The sequence below is a fragment of the Ascaphus truei genome, chromosome 5, assembly GCF_040206685.1.
Source record: "Ascaphus truei isolate aAscTru1 chromosome 5, aAscTru1.hap1, whole genome shotgun sequence".
NCBI lineage: Eukaryota > Metazoa > Chordata > Amphibia > Anura > Ascaphidae > Ascaphus > Ascaphus truei.
The window spans coordinates 56,877,324-56,896,272 of record NC_134487.1 but is presented as its reverse complement, the minus strand read 5'-3'; the positions used below and the strand labels follow the sequence as shown (position 1 = coordinate 56,896,272).

At 40.8% G+C, this 18,949-nt stretch overlaps 1 protein-coding gene across 3 annotated transcripts in view; it reads left to right on the top strand.

The window, feature by feature from the left end:
* Positions 1-11,005, top strand: part of PLXNB2 (plexin B2) — a 326,443-nt gene extending 315,438 nt beyond the window's left edge. For all 3 annotated transcript variants that reach the window (XM_075599864.1, XM_075599863.1, XM_075599865.1), the window contains 6 exons: positions 878-1,038; positions 3,413-3,560; positions 4,249-4,313; positions 5,077-5,152; positions 5,569-5,643; positions 9,616-11,005. In XM_075599864.1, the coding sequence (XP_075455979.1) occupies positions 878-1,038; positions 3,413-3,560; positions 4,249-4,313; positions 5,077-5,152; positions 5,569-5,643; positions 9,616-9,720 (630 nt within the window). In that variant the 3' untranslated portion in view covers positions 9,721-11,005. The remainder of the gene's footprint in view (positions 1-877; positions 1,039-3,412; positions 3,561-4,248; positions 4,314-5,076; positions 5,153-5,568; positions 5,644-9,615) is intronic.
* Positions 11,006-18,949: the final 7,944 nt, after the last annotated feature.

Here is an 18,949-nt window from a genome sequence, read left to right as displayed (position 1 = left end):
GACCTGCGAGGTTCCAAAAGCTCTGTTAAAGGGGTAATACATCCTAGAGCCAAAGTGAACCACTGTGACATGTATAAGGGGTTATCTTGATAAGTGATACCTTTTTTTTACCCAAATCTGACATCTATAAGTATTATATTTTAATTTGATTTTTTATTATGTTTTTGAAGTTAGACTTAGGAGGGGTTTGATTTCCACTGGTTACTCCTAATTATGTGATGTCACTGTGTTTTCAGCAAATGCTGGTACAGCCAGAGTCCCCCCTCCCCAAATCCCCTTATCTTGATAGACCCCCCCCTGAGGACAGGGTGGGATAAGGGTAAAGAAAACACTTGATTGGAGAACACTTCCCAATTCAGAGTCGCCTAATAAATTCAACGGGCCGACTGTGGGAGATTGCAATTTTAAACTACATTAAAATGTATAACAATTTTCAAGTATATATGTATACAAGCATACCCCGTATTAACGTACGCAATGGGACCGGAGCATGTATGTAAAGCGAAAATGTACTTAAAGTGAAGCACTGCCTTTTTTCCACTTATCGATGCATGTACTGTACTGCAATCGTCATATACGTACATAACTGATGTAAATAACGCATTTGTAACAGGCTCTATAGGCTCCCCACTTGCGCACAGCTTCAGTAGAGGTAGGGAGCCAGTATTGCTGTTCAGGACATGCTGACAGGCGCATGTGCGAGCTGCCGTTTGCCTATTGGGCGATATGTCCTTACTCGCGAGTGTACTTAAAGTTAGTGTCCTTAAACCGGGGTATGCCTGTAGTCACTCCGGCTACTGGAAGCCATCATTACAGCTATTAAAGTTTGAATTGGTGTTGCCGTTTTGTAAAGCTGCTGTGTTCTTTCATCCAATAGGGTACTCTCCAGCAATTTGTAGACAACTTCTTTCAGAGTGTTCTCAATTCCAACCAAGTGGTACCTCCAGCTGTTAAATATTTCTTTGATTTTCTTGATGAACAAGCAGAGAAACATGAAATTAAAGATGAAGATACTGTTCACATATGGAAAACGAACAGGTATGACTTTTTGCTTCTAGACGATTAGAATGATATTTTCATGAGTTGATATGTCTACAGTAAAAATACAGCAATTTGGTAAATGGTTTGTCTACATAGAGATTGAATGTTCTAGCCCACAGCCTTCTCCAGCCTTGCACTTACTATGGTGCACCTTTCAGTTGTGATACTACTTACTACTGGAGAAGGAGCTATAAAAAATGACTAAATCAGTATTACCCATGTAAAGTGAAGTCATGAGTACGTTTTGTACCAGATCTGGAATGTCCACTGTAGATGCTAATTCACAGAGACATGACAAATAACAAGGCCAATGAAACAAAAGAAGCAGAACGTCCTTATTCACAATCTGTGAAATAACAGCCTTGACATGGTTTTCTTTGCCTTTAGAAAGGTGGAGTGCCAATAAGTAACACTCATTGAAGTTGTGTGGAGGATAACAAACAAACACTTGTCTGAATTAGGGGACCCGAGTGGTCTTGAAGGCTTGTATTTCTCTTGTAAAATGGTTTCATTCTTGCCTATCAGGTAGATCCCAACATGTGTCTATCTCAGGCTCCAACTCCAACCCCTTGGATATCACCTGTGGTGTCCGTTCTGGGGCCCCTACTCTTCTCAGTGTTCATGAATGATCTTCCTACAGCTTATTGGAAAAGGAATTGGATCAAATGCTCAACCTTATTATTCATATAGTACATGTAATGGGGTGCATGGGGAATAGACAACAGCAATACTCACTACTTATTATCATTGGCAGAGTGCAATTATCTGGGGTTTCTTTTTTGATCATCTCTGATAATTTGGTATTGCTCTTCCTACAGCTTGTGAGGGAGCTTCAATGCACATGTATGCAGATGACACAATCTTATATGCACACAGCCTTAGTCTCTCTGACCTTGGACACATACTTCAATCTGACTTTTTGAGACTTGAAAATTGGATTTCACAAAACAAACTGTTTCTAAACACAGAGAAGACTGTAACAATGGTATTTGGGACCAAGGCTACATTTCTAAAGCTTCCAATCAAGGAGCTACAGATCAGAACCAACTCTAATACCATCTTAGCCCGTTACTAGTTTCAAATATCTGGGCATATGGTTTGACTTCCATTTAACATTTGGGATGCACATTGATACCCTGACATCCAAAACCTATGCCAAACTAGGTGTACTATATAGGAACACATCCTCCCTAAGTCTGCTGGTCAGAAAGCGCATCGCACAGCAGATGCTGATGCCAATTATAGACTATGGGACATAGTATATGGCATGGCACCCCAAACTCACCTGGGCAAACTTGATACCTTCTACAACTCAATATGCCACTTTGTCCTCCAATGCAATTACAACACACATCGCTGCGAAATGCTCAAAGAACTAGATTGGTTATCACTTGAATCTAGGCGTAAATTTAATCTCTCCTGTCTTGCCTTCAAATACTTTCTGGGCAAGCTACCCGCCTATCTGAAGAAGCTCCTTACCCCTATCACATGCAGCACTTATCATCTGAGATCTGACTCCAAAAGACTGTTCATGGTTCCAAGTATCCGGCCGCTCCTCCTCCTCTTACCGTGCACCCCAAAACTGGAAGAGTCTACTGAAGACTCTCACTTTCGCCACCAGTCTAAGTTCTTTCAAAACTAAAGCTGTCTCACATTTTAGTCTTGTCTGTAACTGCCTATACGCCTATAATATATATTATCTTTAACTGTGCATGCAATGTCTTGTATATAATGTACTGTATAACCCTTTTCACTCATTGTAACTATGTATTTGTCATTATAACTCTGTGCCCACAACATACTTGAAAACGAGAGGTAACTCTCAATGTATTACTTACTGGTAAAACATTTTATAAATCAATTAATAAATAAAATCAGATCAATTAAAGGTATAATATTCATCCCACCTTTTAATTTTTTTATGAGAAATATACATTTAAATTGCAATGTCACTCAAGATATTCAACCATGAAACACATTATCTACCATGTTTGAGGCTTTTTAATAGGTCTGGAATTGTAGCCTTAAGTAGTCGAGTATACAATACATAAAGCTAGAGGTTAGAGGCAAATACATCATTAAGGAAAGGAAACTAGCAATTATGAACTTGCATCGATCACAGGCCCCTTCTTAGAGCCATTCTTTGAAAATTCCCTTTGAATACCAACAATCCTTTTACATCACTGTCCCTTTGATGCCTTTAGGCAATTTTTAAATGATGTATATGCCAAGCACAGTAATAAAAAAAAAAGACACATTCTTGTTATGATAACGCTGTGTGAGGCCCCTGGTATGTTGAAGTAAGAGCTCGTCAGAGAAAAATACAAGACGGGTATCATTATGCTCAGTCATTTTTTTGTTTCCTTTGCAGTTTGTCTTTAAGATTCTGGGTAAATATATTAAAAAACCCGCACTTCATCTTCGATGTGCATGTTCATCAGGTCGTAGACGCTTCTTTGTCAGTCATTGCACAGACTTTCATGGACGCTTGCAGCAGAACAGAGCACAAATTGAGCAGAGTAAGTAAAGTACTTGGCAGTGATGTATTTTCTGACTTTTGCCAGAATACAATTTCTATGTTACTTTAAAAAAATAAAAAATCTCTCTCCCTCTCTCTCTCTCTCTCTCTCTCCCCCTCTCTCTCTCCCCCTCTCTCTCTCTCCCTCTCTCTCCCCCCCCCTCTCTCTCCCCCTCTCTAATTTAGGGTCTCTATAAAATAGCCTCATTTTACTTTGCGATTCAAGCCCTGTTCACAAAACTGTTGGCAGATTATTGCTCAGACTCACTCAATGTGACATTTCACACAAATGGGGAACTTTAAGAAAGATTGGCCAAACATTTTTACGACAGCTTTTGGAGATGGCTGTATATCTCTCAGGAAGATCACCCTTTGTGTAGAGGAAACTACTTGGTTTTCAACATTTGCTTACTGCTTAGAATAGCCCAAAGTGTTCAGGATGCCAGTCTGGAAGTAGTGAAGCGCAGGTAGCTGTGGGGACACAAGAAAGTACTCAGCAGAGGTGTTTGCTTGCGGAGTGTGCCCACATTGTATCCTACATGCAAGTGAATGGCCGCCTGCATCGCTGCTGGTAAACACTTTGGCCCTTCACCTCTCGGAAGTGGGGCAGCACTAACATAGGACGTTGTGCATGTGCTGATATTTGTGCTGCTACTGACCTGTTTTCCCCTTTTATCTTACATTTTTAGGAATCTCCAAGTAACAAATTGCTTTATGCAAAGGAAATCTCAACGTATAAAAAAATGGTGGAAGAGTAAGTTGTGCTTTTATGTTCTGCTCACAAAGGCTCCCATTTCATTCTGCATTATGTGCAGAAACGGTTATGCACTATTAGAGATATAGTGTAATACAAATATCCTGTGTGGGTTGAAAAAAAAAAAAAGAGCAGAGGTTACAGTGAAAATTGAAAACTCTGTTAGGTGATCGTTTAAAATAGTTATGCACATGAAGACTAGATGTTTTACAATGCAGTGTATGGAAGGTTTGATAATCAAGGTTTGCACTTTAAGGTAACAAATGAGGGGACGTTTTATGTGAGACTAGAGTTCACCAGGTAGATGTACATTCAGATGTAACAGTCGCTAATGCTCCCACTGGCAAGTTGCAGCGGACACAAGACGCACCAATGGGAGCAGACGTCATTGTGTCTGAATTAGCCACGTGTGAAAAAGGGAGGGGCAAATTAGTTATTGCACCTGCTACATCTGTACAGTACCTGGGGGGGGGGAGGGGGTTGTTGAAAATAGTGCTACAAGAAGTAACAAAAAGGTGTGCATGCCCCTTTGGCTGCCCTCGGGCCTGGGCTACCACAGGGATAGTCGCTTTTCACTTTTGCACTCAATAATACATTTGCAAAGTTGTGTGAATTCTGCCAGGGTTTTATTAAGCATAGAAAGTTACAATTTAGTATATGAAGTATGTTGCAAAATTCAAGCACAGCCTCCGTATAGCAGCACAGTGACGTTACTGTACGTTGGTTATTGCCGTTAGATAATGATCCTCGGTTTCGTTTGCAGCTATTACAAAGGAATTCGGCAGATGGTACAAGTTAGTGACCAGGACATGAATACACATTTAGCTGAAATTTCAAGGGTATGTATCTTCACCTCTTTACCATCTGATCGATCACGTGCAAAAGTAGCCTTAAAACTGGTAATGACTTTATTATAATGCCTTTATGTAGAATTGTGCTATATTTGCTAGCATTTCCCATTTTGTTAGCATTTTTTTGTTTGCTATATTCCTAAATGTATGTTTTAAAGTTCATAAAAGTTCATTGGCACAACAGATGGACTTTGCCTTGTTTTTCTGGGGAGTTCATCAAGCCAGGCAGCAGAGAGAGAGAAACCTGACTTCTATTACTATTATTTACCAATTTTATTTTTACTAATTGCTCGTTCTGTCACAATAACTCAGATTTAAAAAAAATACTTTTAGATTTTTTTTTACCCTAAGGTTTTTAAGTTCGATCTTTATTTTTATTTCAACGTTCGTTTTTTCATTCACAGGAGCACACAGAGTCGTTAAATACACTTGTAGCACTACACCAGCTGTACCAGTATACAAATAAATACTACGATGCGGTGAGTTTCTTTGTGCAAATGTTATTATTTGTGTATGCATTTCCTGTAATAGACGCCTATGATTGTTGTTTTTTGTGGGGTTTTTTGTGTGTGACCAATACATTGTCCCCATTATAGATTAAGTCCGTTTTAGATTTATAGGTTAAATTCATTTATCACTTCTGTATTTTATAGACCGTTATTGGTTGTAAGTTCCCTTCATGCACTGCAGAGATGTGCCAATCATGATTAAGTTTCACATTTCATGTATAATATTTGTACTCCTACTTTCAATTCCTACAACTTTGCAGGCAGAATTTTTTGTTCGTGCCAAACTGCATTTATTTTTAGTTTTCATCCCCACAACAAAGTTGTACAACCCTGTTTTCCCTGGCAGCTGCCTCCCCGTTCCCAGTGGAATCTCCGCTCCTGTAAAGTGACCGTTTTCTTGCCTCTCTCCCCCTCCTCATACTGCAAAAAGGCAGCGGGCACATTCACTGGGGCATCACATTGCTAGATTCAGGGTGTGAGAACAATGAAATCGCACAATATTTCTGGGTACAAATGCAGCCTGAGGCTCGATGAAGAGGGACAATTTGCACCCTGACATGTTTCATTTCTTTGTGAGGCTTACTGCCGCGCTCTTTAAAGTTCGCTTTATTTTGTTTGTGTGTCTCTGTTTTGCAAAGCCGCTACGCGTATATTAAGAAACACTATTAGAAGTTGCAGATAAGGCGTTAAATGATGGAGTGCTTTGCCCACACCAATCTCTATTTGTAGACTGCAGCATGAAATAGAGCAGTAATTCCCCTGGCTAAGGACCTATTTTCTTCTCTCTATCAGTATGTAATAACCCCGCTGGGATAGTTGATGATGTTATTTTTCATGTTTTAGGTCCCTGTCTTTGAGCTCCCATCTCACTGCACGGTGAATTATGTCGGGGCCTTATAAATATCCAATCATTATTCTAATTACACTTTAGATATTCTGGAAAAGGAGTGTATTACTTTACTGTTAGCAAAATTGTTATATCAACCATAAATAATGCATAAGGAAAAGAGGGCAAATTCACACATTTGCTGCAGTGGTTAGGAATTCATTGACGCCGTTATATCATGACTCATTAGTCAGCTGAAAAACAAATAACCTGTAGCACAGACTGAGCTCTACATGAATATGATCTTTAGGGACTTTAACTTGAGATTCAAAATATGAGTTTATATCCTCCATGGCCACACTTCATAGGCTGTGATGATGCTTGCGTTTCTAGGCATTAAGTCACTGCCTGCCGCAGCAGCTCTGCATAAAATAGACCTGTCACTGGCAAATTGCTTCTTTTATTTTCTTCCATTTGGGTTTTCTTTGGTAAATATCACTAGATTGTCAAGAAGTAGCTTACTGGTAATAAACCTGCTGTGAAGTGGGTAATACAGGGTCGTATCTGTGGGAACGCTCCTTGTGCAAGTCACTTCCTCTTCCTGTGCCCTGGGCCACAATTAGATGGTAAACTCTTTGGAGCTGGTTCTCCACGTGCCTGGAAAAACTTTATGCACAGCGCCGTGTACATTGTCAGCCATATTTGTGAGGCATTATTGTTCTTATTTTAGGCAGTGTGTAGAAGAAGACGAAAAAGTATACAAATGTAATTGATGCTGACTTGGTAGAAATATTGTTTTTTTCCCCCTTCGGTTGTGTGATTAAAAAAAAAAGTGCAAAACTGGCCAAAAGGGTGTTCTACGCCCCCCCCCCCAAAAAAAATCCCCAAATTCTAATCACTGCAAAAGGTTACACTAAGCCTCAAAGGGCTAATCATTCTGCCAAATGAGTACGCCGTCAGTGAAATATCGCCAGGCAGAGAGCAAATGGGGGTGTGCCCTATTTATAGTCTTAACATTGAGCAAATCAAGCGATTTTTAAATAATTTAGCAAATCGACATATTAAATGGAATTGCAATGCACATTGACTTAATGCTTGGAGAGTTATCACTTGACCTCAGATTGTTATCATAACAAACATAAGCCAGGGGTGGCCAACTCCAGTCATCAAGGGCCATCAACAGGTCAGGTTTTCAGGATATCCCTGCTTCAGCTCAGGTGGCTTAATCAGTGGCTCAGCCCAAGACTGAAGCAGGAATATCCTGAAAACCTGACCTGTTGGTAGCTCTTGAGGACTGGAGTTGGCTACCCCTGGCTTAAAGCCACATTGTTCTCCAAACCCCTTACACACCATCTTGGACAGGCACTGTTCTTGTGGGCACGTACACTGTTTCTACATAGGCAGTGCTGAAAAGATGTGTAATACGGTAGGCATAATCTTTACAGGGTTCCATGTTACAATGGATTAAAAAGTAGTGAGAGTAGTGAGTGCTCATTTGCATGTCATTACCCAGAATTCCATGGTTGCAGTGGAAGCATTGGTAAGTGATAATGGAGAATGGCAGAGTTGCAGACCTGCCCAAGATCTGCAAATGCACCACAAGTGGTATTTTTATTTACTTAATGTTTGTGTAAGTCTTCTAATATACCACCTGGCTTATAAATGGATTCCTTTCAACATGTGTTTTTATATTCAATGTACATGCTTTGTTACAACTCCTTGCTTTTAATGTATACTCGGTGTATATAGTTGGCACTACATAAGGATATGCACATATATATTCAAATGTGACTGGTACTGACACTAGCTTGTGACCGTGATAACCATTTGGTAACCTTTTTTTAGACCAGTTGTCTTGGAAAGGGAGTAGGCGGTTTGATGCCTCTATTCACCTCCCCTCTCTCTACTCCTTCTTGCTGCTCGGGATATCTCTCCTAATCCTGCACCAACTATATACAGCTGCAGCGGCCGTTATTCGAACACATCTCGGCGCCGATTTTGAGCTCTCTGCTGTTCCCCACGCAGCATGAACGAGGCCAATCGCGCCAGGCACCCGCGCTAATCGCGGATGTTTTGTTTGAATTTCATGGATTCTGTTTCTTCGTTTGCAATAAAATGGATGGATTGTAATGTGTACAGTACTGTGCTACTTTGCTACTGTGTCAATTTCATGTTTTTAAAAGCCAGAACACTAAAATTCGTTTTTCTGCACTCGCCGCGCTCGCATCTTAGTGCGGGGAGGCTGGAATTCATCCCGCGGTTTCAAATCGGGATTCCGATGTACATGACGCGGAAGTGTTCGAATAACGGCTGCTGCATCAGTACACATCTGCTCTCATGCCCCCCTGCCACCTCTTTCCCTGCTAGTGGTATTAACCCATCTAATTTAATTTAGTTCTGACCAACCTTAAAACTCACATTGCAAAAGAAGCATCCCAATTGCCTGCACTCATGGCTACTATCCCAAACTCAGTCACACCTACCAAAAATTGTGGCCAAGCATTGCATCTACTGCACTTATTCCCTCACCTGCTATCTCTGTAAGTTCCCAACAAACCACTTAGATTGTAGGTTCTCCGGGACGGGGATTTCCTTTCCTATTGTCTGGTTTTGCTGCGCTTATTGTATTATAATTCCCTGCACAGTATTGTCTTTGTGAAGCGCTGAGTACACTTTTGGCACTATATAAATACATACATACATACATACATACATACATACATACATCCGTACATTGACCAACAAGTAGTTGAAATATTACAAGTTTTCGAACCTCACAGGGTCCTTCATGGGGGGGAACTGAGAGGTTCGAAAGCTTGTAACGTTTCAACTACTTGTTGGACCAATAAAGGGTATCAGTATCGTACCACCTACGCCATCTCCCTCCTTTGTTACTACATGGAAGAAAGGACTAACACGGCTACCTACCTTTTCTTGTCTTGGAAAGGAAGTCTCATTTGCGATAAAGATTACCACCCTGGGAGCGATAACACATTACAGCACCATAAAGTAGTTTGAACCTATTGCAAACGGGACATTTCTGCATTAGCTGCTAAGGCTCAACAGCCTCTGAATAGCTCGCTGATTTATTGGTATTATTCCATTCTATTTTCCAGATCATAAATGCGCTAGAAGAGGACCCCGGAGCACAACGCATGCAGTTAGCCTATCGATTACAGCAGATCGCTGCAGCGTTAGAGAATAAAGTCACGGACCTTTGATTGGAAAAGACGCAGTGAAGTCTGAAACGAAGACATTAACGTTTTGTTTTTTTTTCTTCCTTGCAAGGAACAGAGTTATATTTTTGAAAAACTATTGCTTTTTGCAATTGAGCAGATCCATGTGTTTTCATAGCATACATGCAGTGTGTAAAGATTTTTACTGTAAATTATGCCTCCGTTGGAAATTGTTTTATGTGGGAGGGAAAGGGAGATTTTATAACTGATGTAATCACGTAGAGCGGGGGTGGCCAACCAGTCCGCAAGCGATACCAACAGGTCAGGTTTTCAGGATAGCCCTGCTTTAGCACAGGTGGCTCAGCCGAGGAGTCTGCTTCAGCACAGGTGGCTCAATCAGAGCCACTGATTGAGCCACCTGTGCTGAAGCAGGGATATCCTGAAAACCTGACCGGTTGGTGGCTCTTGAGGACTGGAGTTGGCCAACCCTTGGCGTAGTGCAATCGGAAGTATCAGCATTTTTAAATTCATTATGCAAACGTACTCAACTCTTTCGTGTCATGTATATTCAAGCAATACTTGTATTAAGCAATCATTTCAACATATTCAGACACACAATCCGTGACCTCTCCATGGTTTCTATTATTTGAATAACTGGAAATCTGATTTGTGATGGTCGCAAATTAATTGGTGACTATATTTCCATTTTCCTATTGAGTGCCACAGGGAATAACACAGTGTGCTTCTGCCCACGTTTTAATGGGGATAATCAATGTTGCAAGCAGTTGCAATAATAACAAAATATGATATTTCATTAAAGCACAAATCAAGCTTTTTTTTAACTCTAATTCCCCTTTTTTTTTTTTTTTTAACTGAGGTTTATATAAATATACATTATAATGTGCCTTATCTGTGTTGGTTTATGAAAGTCTGATGTTACATGATTTTGTAAAGAATACATAAAACTTATTTATGCCACTGATTTTTTTTCTTTTTGTGAAAAATTGTGACCAACAGAATACCTGTAATTAATTGTGTGTCAATGGAGTAAAAGGTTGACATGATTATGTAAAGTTTTAATATGTTTAGTATCTTGTATTAAAATGTTACTGGTATTTTTTTTTTTTTGTATCTGGTTGCTTAAAAAAAAAAGCAACCAATCATATCTCTACACTAGGAATGTAACATGCAATAGAAAGAAAACCGTATCCATGTTAGAAATACCACTACCAGCATTTAATATGATTGTAAACCCAAGAGCTCCAATAAAGAGTCTCAACAACTTGGATTAAAAGAAGAATTTTCAATTAAAATAGAATATACGTAATGATCTCAATTGTTATTTGGACTGACAAAAACTAGTTTTGGTAAAATGTACTGTAGTGTTCCAGATTCAGCGTCTGACATGCTTGCAATATATTTAATACTTCCATACATTGAATGCTTTCTTCTTATGTGGGCTTCTTGGGTATAATCCGGTGCTAGCGAAGCACACAGGAACGGCTCGTACTCAACATAAGTATACTGTATATTACGATCTAGTCTGAGAACAACGGATGTTTTGGGGTATACCAAGATCGTCAGGAGAAAAAACTTCTCCAACAGACTTTTCTACATTCAATAACTGTTGTTCATACAGTTTATTCACAGGGCTATTAATTACTGTAAACATCTCTCTCCTTACTGAACCACCTGCATTGTTTTTCACATTTTGGGCTATTCCCTTTTTGGCAATACATTCTGTACAATAATAAAAGTAGTAACAACATAGTCAGTCCTATATAATTCAAGCTTGCTAATATTATGTAACCACTAATAAGAAAGGTTTAACTATAGTAAACCGGTTATATCTCTGATGTCCAATGTTCTAAAAGGCAGAGGAAGTGATCCACTAAAAGAGCACATTTCTCACCATGGTGTATGCAATGTGTAAGGGCCGTTCTATACTGTGTGCGCGCGTGCACGTGCCGCATGCTTTTAGTGTGTGTGTGTGTGTGTGTGTGTGTGTGTGTGTGTGTGTGTGTGTGTGTGTGTGTGTGTGTGTGTGTGTGTGTGTGTGTGTGTGTGTGTGTGTATTGTTAGTTATGTTTTAAATAATATTTTTAAAATAAAAAAATGTAATAAAAATAATTTTTATTTAACTTTGATACATATACAAACACACATACACATACTGTACATTACAGCGCCGGTAGTGGCGCAAAATCATTAATTTCCTCATCGGTCCGCTCCAAGCTCCCTGCCGTGTGCGCGCGGCGCCATTATCGAAAGGCTGACTAACGTCAGCCAACTATAAATGCCGCGCGCGCACGGCGCAGCAAGCGCAGGCACTATAGAACGGGCCTAATGTACAATAATTCAGAACTCATCTCTACATCAGTCTTGCTCCACAATCTGTAACTATCCTTATACCCACATTAGAATCCCTGCAACCACCTCTTACAAAGCTATGCGATTAACTAGTGTCTAAGCATTTTAACTTTGGAATGTTATAGAAGAAATAAGATTCACAATATGCCCCCTGGTCCAAAATGCCCCCTGGTCCCTTCTCTCTTCCCTCCCCGCCGCCCATGCCCCCCCGGGCCATATCTCCTCTCCCCCCACCTCCTAAGAGACCCCAGAGTTATGTTAGGGGGACCTGCTACTTTAATTTCTCCTGGGCCCCAAGATTTCTGTAGGCGGCCCTGCACGTAGGGTCAAGGCAGTTATTTTTAAGAATAGGTGTGACCACTGCATCCTTAAAGGATTAGGGGACAGGGCCTGGGGACATGGAGGAGTTGGAGAGTTCAGGCTAAGATAGGAGTAAGAGATCTAATAAGGTGTGAGGGGATGGCATCCAGAGGGCGTGTGGTAGAGGGAGAAGAGAAAATCATCTTGAAACTTCCAATTCCGTAACAGGAGAAAAGGAGTCAAGAGTGGGAAAATTAGGTTTAGGTAGGATCAGAGAGGAGGGGGAAGGGACAGAAGGAATCTTGGTGGATAGCATTCAGCTCTACTTTAAAGTGGTCGAAAAGTGCTTGAGGAAAAGTGAAGGAAGATAGAGGAGTTCGGAGGAGGGGGGTCAAATACAGTGGAAAGATGGCATGCATTGAATTTGTGTTAATGAGTGAGAAGTAGGGTTATTTGGCCTTAGAACAGGAGAAGAGAAATGTATAGTGGAAAAAAATGGCACGAGAGCATGATTTCCCCCATAAGCATTCTCTATCCCCTCCCCCCCTCCTTACACTCCCTCTCTTCCTTCCCTCCAACTTCCCCCTTATGGTCTTTCCCCTCTTACACTCCAGTTCTCTGTCCCCCCCTTCCCCTCTCTTCCCTCACATTCGCTTCCTCCCTCTCTCCTCCCCTTATACTCTCCACTTCTCTCCTCCTTTTACACTCTCCCTCTCTTCCTATCGCCCCCTATTTCTCTTCCCCCTTCCCACTCTCTTGACTCTTTTGCCTCCCACTCTCTTCCCCATTCTCCTTCCCCCTCCCTGCTCTCTCTCCTCCCCATTCTCCCTCTGTCTGTGTGTGTATATCACACTCACTCACTTGTACGTCCTTCCTACCTACCAATTAGATTGTAAGCTCTTCAGAGCAGGGTCTCCTTTTCCTAAAGTTTCTTTTATGTCTGAAGCACTTCTTCACATTGTGTTATTTGTATTATTTATATGATTGTCACGTGTATTACTGCTGTGAAGCGCTACGTACATTAATAGCACTACATACATACTCGCACACAATAGTGCTGTGGGAGAGATTCTTTGTCTAGATCAGGGTGCTTGTTTTTGTCACACTGGGAGCCTATCCTAGGGACAAAAAACAGATAGTGAACTAAATAGAATAGATGGGGAAATAGCAAGCGGTTGTGTAGGTAGAATGGGGGCACGTGGGAGTTTGGCAAGCAGGGAGACACCCATATTAAATACTGATAATACTAGAAAACTTCTACAGACAACCGTATTGGCATAAAAGGCAGGCGCAGTTACAATAATAGTACAGACTTAAAAAAAAAAAACCTTAAATGTATGCTAATGCAAGAAGCCTGGCAGATAAAATGAGGGAGCTTGAACGTAAAGCTACAAAGGAGCAGTATGATATCGTCGGCTTTACTGAAGGAGGTAGAGTATGTTTATACTGTATGTTAAACCGGATCTAAAACCTATTATAAGGAAATATGTTTATGAAGGTGATGATGAAAATGTAGAGACCTTGTGGATAGAAATTAGCAGTGGAGGTAAAAGTACAAAGAAAATGTTTGTAGGGATATGCTATAAACCTCCAAATATCGGTGAGATTGAGGAAGCTAAAATACTTTTGCAAATGGAGAAAGCATCAAAACTAGGTCATGTTTGCATAATGGGTGATTTTAATTATCCAACCATAGACTGGGACAATGAGAATAGCATTACAATGAAAGGAAACAGGTTTTTGGGGGGTGCTTAAAGACAAGTGCATGACCCAAATTATTGAGGAGAGGGGCAATACTGGATTTGGTAATATCAAACAATGTAGAAGTAATAACTAATATTCAAATCTGGGACCTTTGGGTAACAGTGATCATAACATGAACTCATTTGAAATAAATTATCAAAAACGATATTACTTGGGTTCCACAAAGACTTTTTAACTTTAGAAAGGCAGATTTTAATAAACTGAGGACTAATCTACTAGGAATAAATTGGGATGATGTTTTTGCAGGGAAAAATATGGAAGATAAATGGGCAGTCTTGAAAACATTGTTAGAAATGCACACTTATCAGTGTAAACCCTTGGGTAATAAATAAGTCTAAACCAATGTGGCTAAATAAACAGGTAGGAGAGGAAATGAAAAAGAAGAGGCAGCATTTAGATTCTTAAAGTCAGAAGGGACGGAGATCTCGTATCAGAATTATAAGGAACAAAAAGTTGCAAAAGGGCAATCAAATGAGCAAAAATGGATAATGAAAAAAGGATTGCAAATAGAAAGTAAGGTCAACCCTAAAATGTTCTTTAAGTACCTTAATAACAAAACAATTATAAAAGAAGATCTAGGACCCTTTCAGTGTGAGATGGGCAGGCAGATTATTGGAGATAAGGAAAAAGCAGAGGTATTAAACAAATTCTTTGCCTCTGTGTTTACCAGGGAAAAATCAATAGCAATAGTAGTGCCGCAGGAGGAAGCCACAACCTCCATATTAATGAACAATTGGTTAACTGAGGAAAAAGTTCATAGGCAGCTTGATAAAATTAAAGTAGATAAGGCACCTTACCCCGATGGCATACATCCAAGAGTGCTCAAGGAGTTAAGTTCAGTAATAGCCAAACCATTATATTTAATATTCAAGGACTCCATTTCCAAAGGCTCAGTACTACAAGATTGGTATAAAGCAGACGTGCCTATATTTAAAAATGGAGCTAGATAACAACCAGGGAATTACAGACCTGTAAGGCTGACATCAATAGTGAGGAAGCTAATTGAAGGTTTAGTACAGGATAATATTCAGGAATATCTAATGGAAAACAAATTAGTAATAGTCAGCATGGATTTATGAAGGATAGCGTGCCCAACTAACCTTATTAGTTTCTTTGAGTAGGTAAGTAGGAATTTAACCAGGGTAATGCAAAGGCTTTTGATACGGTCCCATACAAGGTTAGTGTACAAAATAAAGCAAATTGAATAATATATATATATATATATTATATATATAATAATATTTGCACCTTGATTGAAGGATAGACAACAGAGTTGTAATAAATGAAACTTTTTCAGGTTGGGCTAAAGTTGTGAGTGAAATAACTCAAAGATCAGTACTGGGACCCCAGCTTTTTAACTTGTTTATTAATGATCTTGAGGTTGACATAGAGAGCAAAGTCTCGATCTTTGCTGATGACGCTCAATTTTGTACTGTAGTAGAATCAGAGCAGGATGTAATTTCTCTCCAGAAGGACTTGGAGAGACTGGAAGCTTGGGCAGGTAAGGCTAAGGCCCCGCTCCCTCAGTCAGCGCGCCCGCACTGCAGACAGGCGGCGCGCTGACAGACACCGACCACGATATACGGTCTGTAGGGTGTGGGAGGGGGGGTCGTGGTTTGAGCGGAGGGACCCGCTACTCCCCCCCCCTCCCTCCACGGGCTCGGGCTGCAGGACAGAAGGGAGCTGCTGCGGGCTGCTGGAAGGTAAGCAGCTCCTTCCCCCACAATCGGCCCTCCTCAAACACGCTGACACTGAGACACACACACACACACCACCCCCTACCTTGTGTAGGAAGCTGTCTGACAGCTCCCGCCCCCGCCGCTGATTGGCTCATCAGCGCACCACGTGACGCGTCACCGCTCGGGATCACAATTTTCTTGCATCCCCTGGCGGCTGACGCATCACAGCGCGTAGTGAGCCCTGCAGCGAGGGGGGACTGGGACCGGCACGGGAGGATTCCCCTGCTGGTGGGGAACGCTCACGCAGCCGCCCGCGCCGCTGGGCGCAGCGGGTCCCAGTCCTAAATGGCAGATGCGGATTAATACAGGTAAATGTAAGGTTATGCATTTTTCAAATAAGAATAAAAAGGCAAAATACAAATTAAAGGGATAAATTAGGAGAATCCTTGATGGAAAAGGATTTAGGAGTGCTTGTAGACAGCAGGCTTAGAAATTGTGCGCAAAGGCAAACAAGATCTTATCTTGCATTAAACGGACAATGGATGGAAGGGAAGTAAACATAAATATGCCTCTCTATAAAGCATTAGTAAGACCACACCTTGAATATGGAGTACAATTTTGGGCACCGCTCCTTAGAAAAGACATTATGGAACTAGAGAGTGCAGAGAAGAGCCACCAGATTAATAAAGGGGATGGATAATCTGATTTATGAGGAGAGGCTAGCTAAATTAGATTTGTTTACTTTAGAAAAGGAGTCTGAGGGGATATGATAACTATATACAAATATATTAAAGGAAACTACAATGAGCTTTTAAAAGAACTATTCATCCCAAGGGCACTATAAAAAGTCATCCCGTAAGGTTGGAGGAAAGGAGATTTCACCAGCAACAAAGGAAAGGGTTCTTTATAGTGAGGACAGTTAAAATGTGGAATTCATTACCCATTGGGGCCAGTGATGTCAGATACAATAGATATCTTCAAAAAAAAAGTTGGCCATCTTTTTAGAAATGAAAGTTATACATGGATATAATAAATAAGTAAACATGGGAAGGATGTTGATCCAGGGAATCTGGAAATAATTTATTTTTCCCCTTATGAGATATCACTGGATGCCACTGGGGTTTTTTGTTTGCCTTCGTATGGATCAATAAGTACAAATATAGGATAAAGTATATGTCCTCTAAATTTAGCATAGGTTGAACTTGATGGACGTACGTCTCTTTTTCAACCTTATCTACTTTGTAACTATTAACTCTAATTGTGTATTGTGCTTAAATAAAACAAAATCTACTTTGAGAAACCACTTCGTGTCAGACTCCCTTTCCTTCAGGGAGATGGAAAAATCTGAATGGAAACAGTTTTTTTTGTTGTTGTAAAGACCATGTCTAAATAGTGACTCATTGTGGGTGCTGGAATCAGTCCATTAGTAGAGGCCAAGGGAGGAGGATCGAGAGAGAAGATGAGATACGCAGGAGACTGTAGGATCATCAGTATGACAGTTGAATTCCCCCCCCCCCCCTGTAAAAAGGATAGAAGAGTCAAAGGAAAGAAGGCAAGCCAGGATTCAATGTTGGTGGAAGACATAGAAGCACTGTAGATGGTCGGTAGATGACTTCCACATGCAAAGAGAAAGGGTAGAAGAGCTGGACAGCATGAACCTCAAAGGAAGAGAGAAACATGGAGACATCGGGTGGAGCTGTTTTCGACAGAGGGATGAGACCTACCCCGAACATTGGGATGTAGAGTGAGAGAAAGAGAGGCCACCTTCAGAGACAGCAGCCTCCACAGCAGTCATGTTGTAAGAGTCAGGTTTCTGTTAAAGCAGAGAGCTGTGAGAGAGTGCAGAAGAGATTGTATAAAGCCGGGTCTTTATATGTTCTCCTAGAAACTACACTAACTTGAGGCCTTACACCAGCTCAGTGTAATAGTGAAAGGAAATATTAAATGTGATCACCCTTGGTACCATGAGTACACCAATACTAGATATGTATAAGATTACATACTGGTTTGGCAAAGCACAAAGAATGATAAGCGTACCCCCATCAATCAGCATATAGCATACTTTGTGCAGTGCAAAGGGGGCGAAGGAAGGTGATGCTCCTTGTGATAACCTTAAACATGTTTACCAAGGTAACCCCAAAAATCAAACGGGGGAATGACCCCCCCCTATTGATTTTAAGGGTTACATTAATAATACCCTGCTCATGATCAGCACAGGGATACGAATGGTGCTGCACCCACATTGTGTGCAGTGGGGAAGGGTACGTGTCATTGAATGGGATTACTGAAATAACCCCTGATATCAAACAAACAAAACACGTAGAAGCATTTACAACAGAATCAATTAAATACATGACATTGAGGGGTATCAGTTCAGTGTCATATGCACTGGGGGAATGGGTGTCACCATCAGTCACAAACTATATAAAAGAACCAGTACCTTACATTACTACCAGGGAGGAGGTAGTTAGAAGACAATGGTATGGAGCAAGATAGCTACAGAAGTAACTACTGTACAAATGTAGTTTGTGATACTTTGATTTGGGGGATTTAAACAAAGATATTGGTGTAAAAGTGATTTATTTTTTTTGCGCATTAAAGATATCTCTAACCCAGTGAAAGTTGCATTAACGTGTTATGCAACAATACTGACTGTACTTAAAAGAACGTATTGACAATACAATTTTCAACTATTACACTTTCCTTTGGAGGTTTTAGGCCGGCATTGGGTCCAAAATCATGCAGATGTCAGATGATGAAACATCATTGGTTACCCATATAAACTTGTCCTACCCTGAAAGATTTGCATACAAATGTTGCACTTTTGAGTCACATGGAAGAATCCTGCAGTCTTTCCTATTGGCTTTTTCTGAAGTATTGTCTTGCTACAGCAGGTATGAGGATGGATCTGTGCCAAGAGATTCTGACTTGCAAATAAAACACACAGAAGGCTTTGCTGGGCACTGTGTTAGGCCGCGTCCGCGCAAACAGAAGGCCGTTCCTCAATGAGGACGGCCAAAGTGCGTGTGGCGGTGAGCACAATGGCGCAGCCGATTTTTTTTTTGCGCAACAAAATCATTTGATTTTGTCGTGCAACGGCCGGGTCATGTGAGCGGTTCGCCCATCGCCCACGCCTCGACACACCTCCCCGTCGCGAGGAC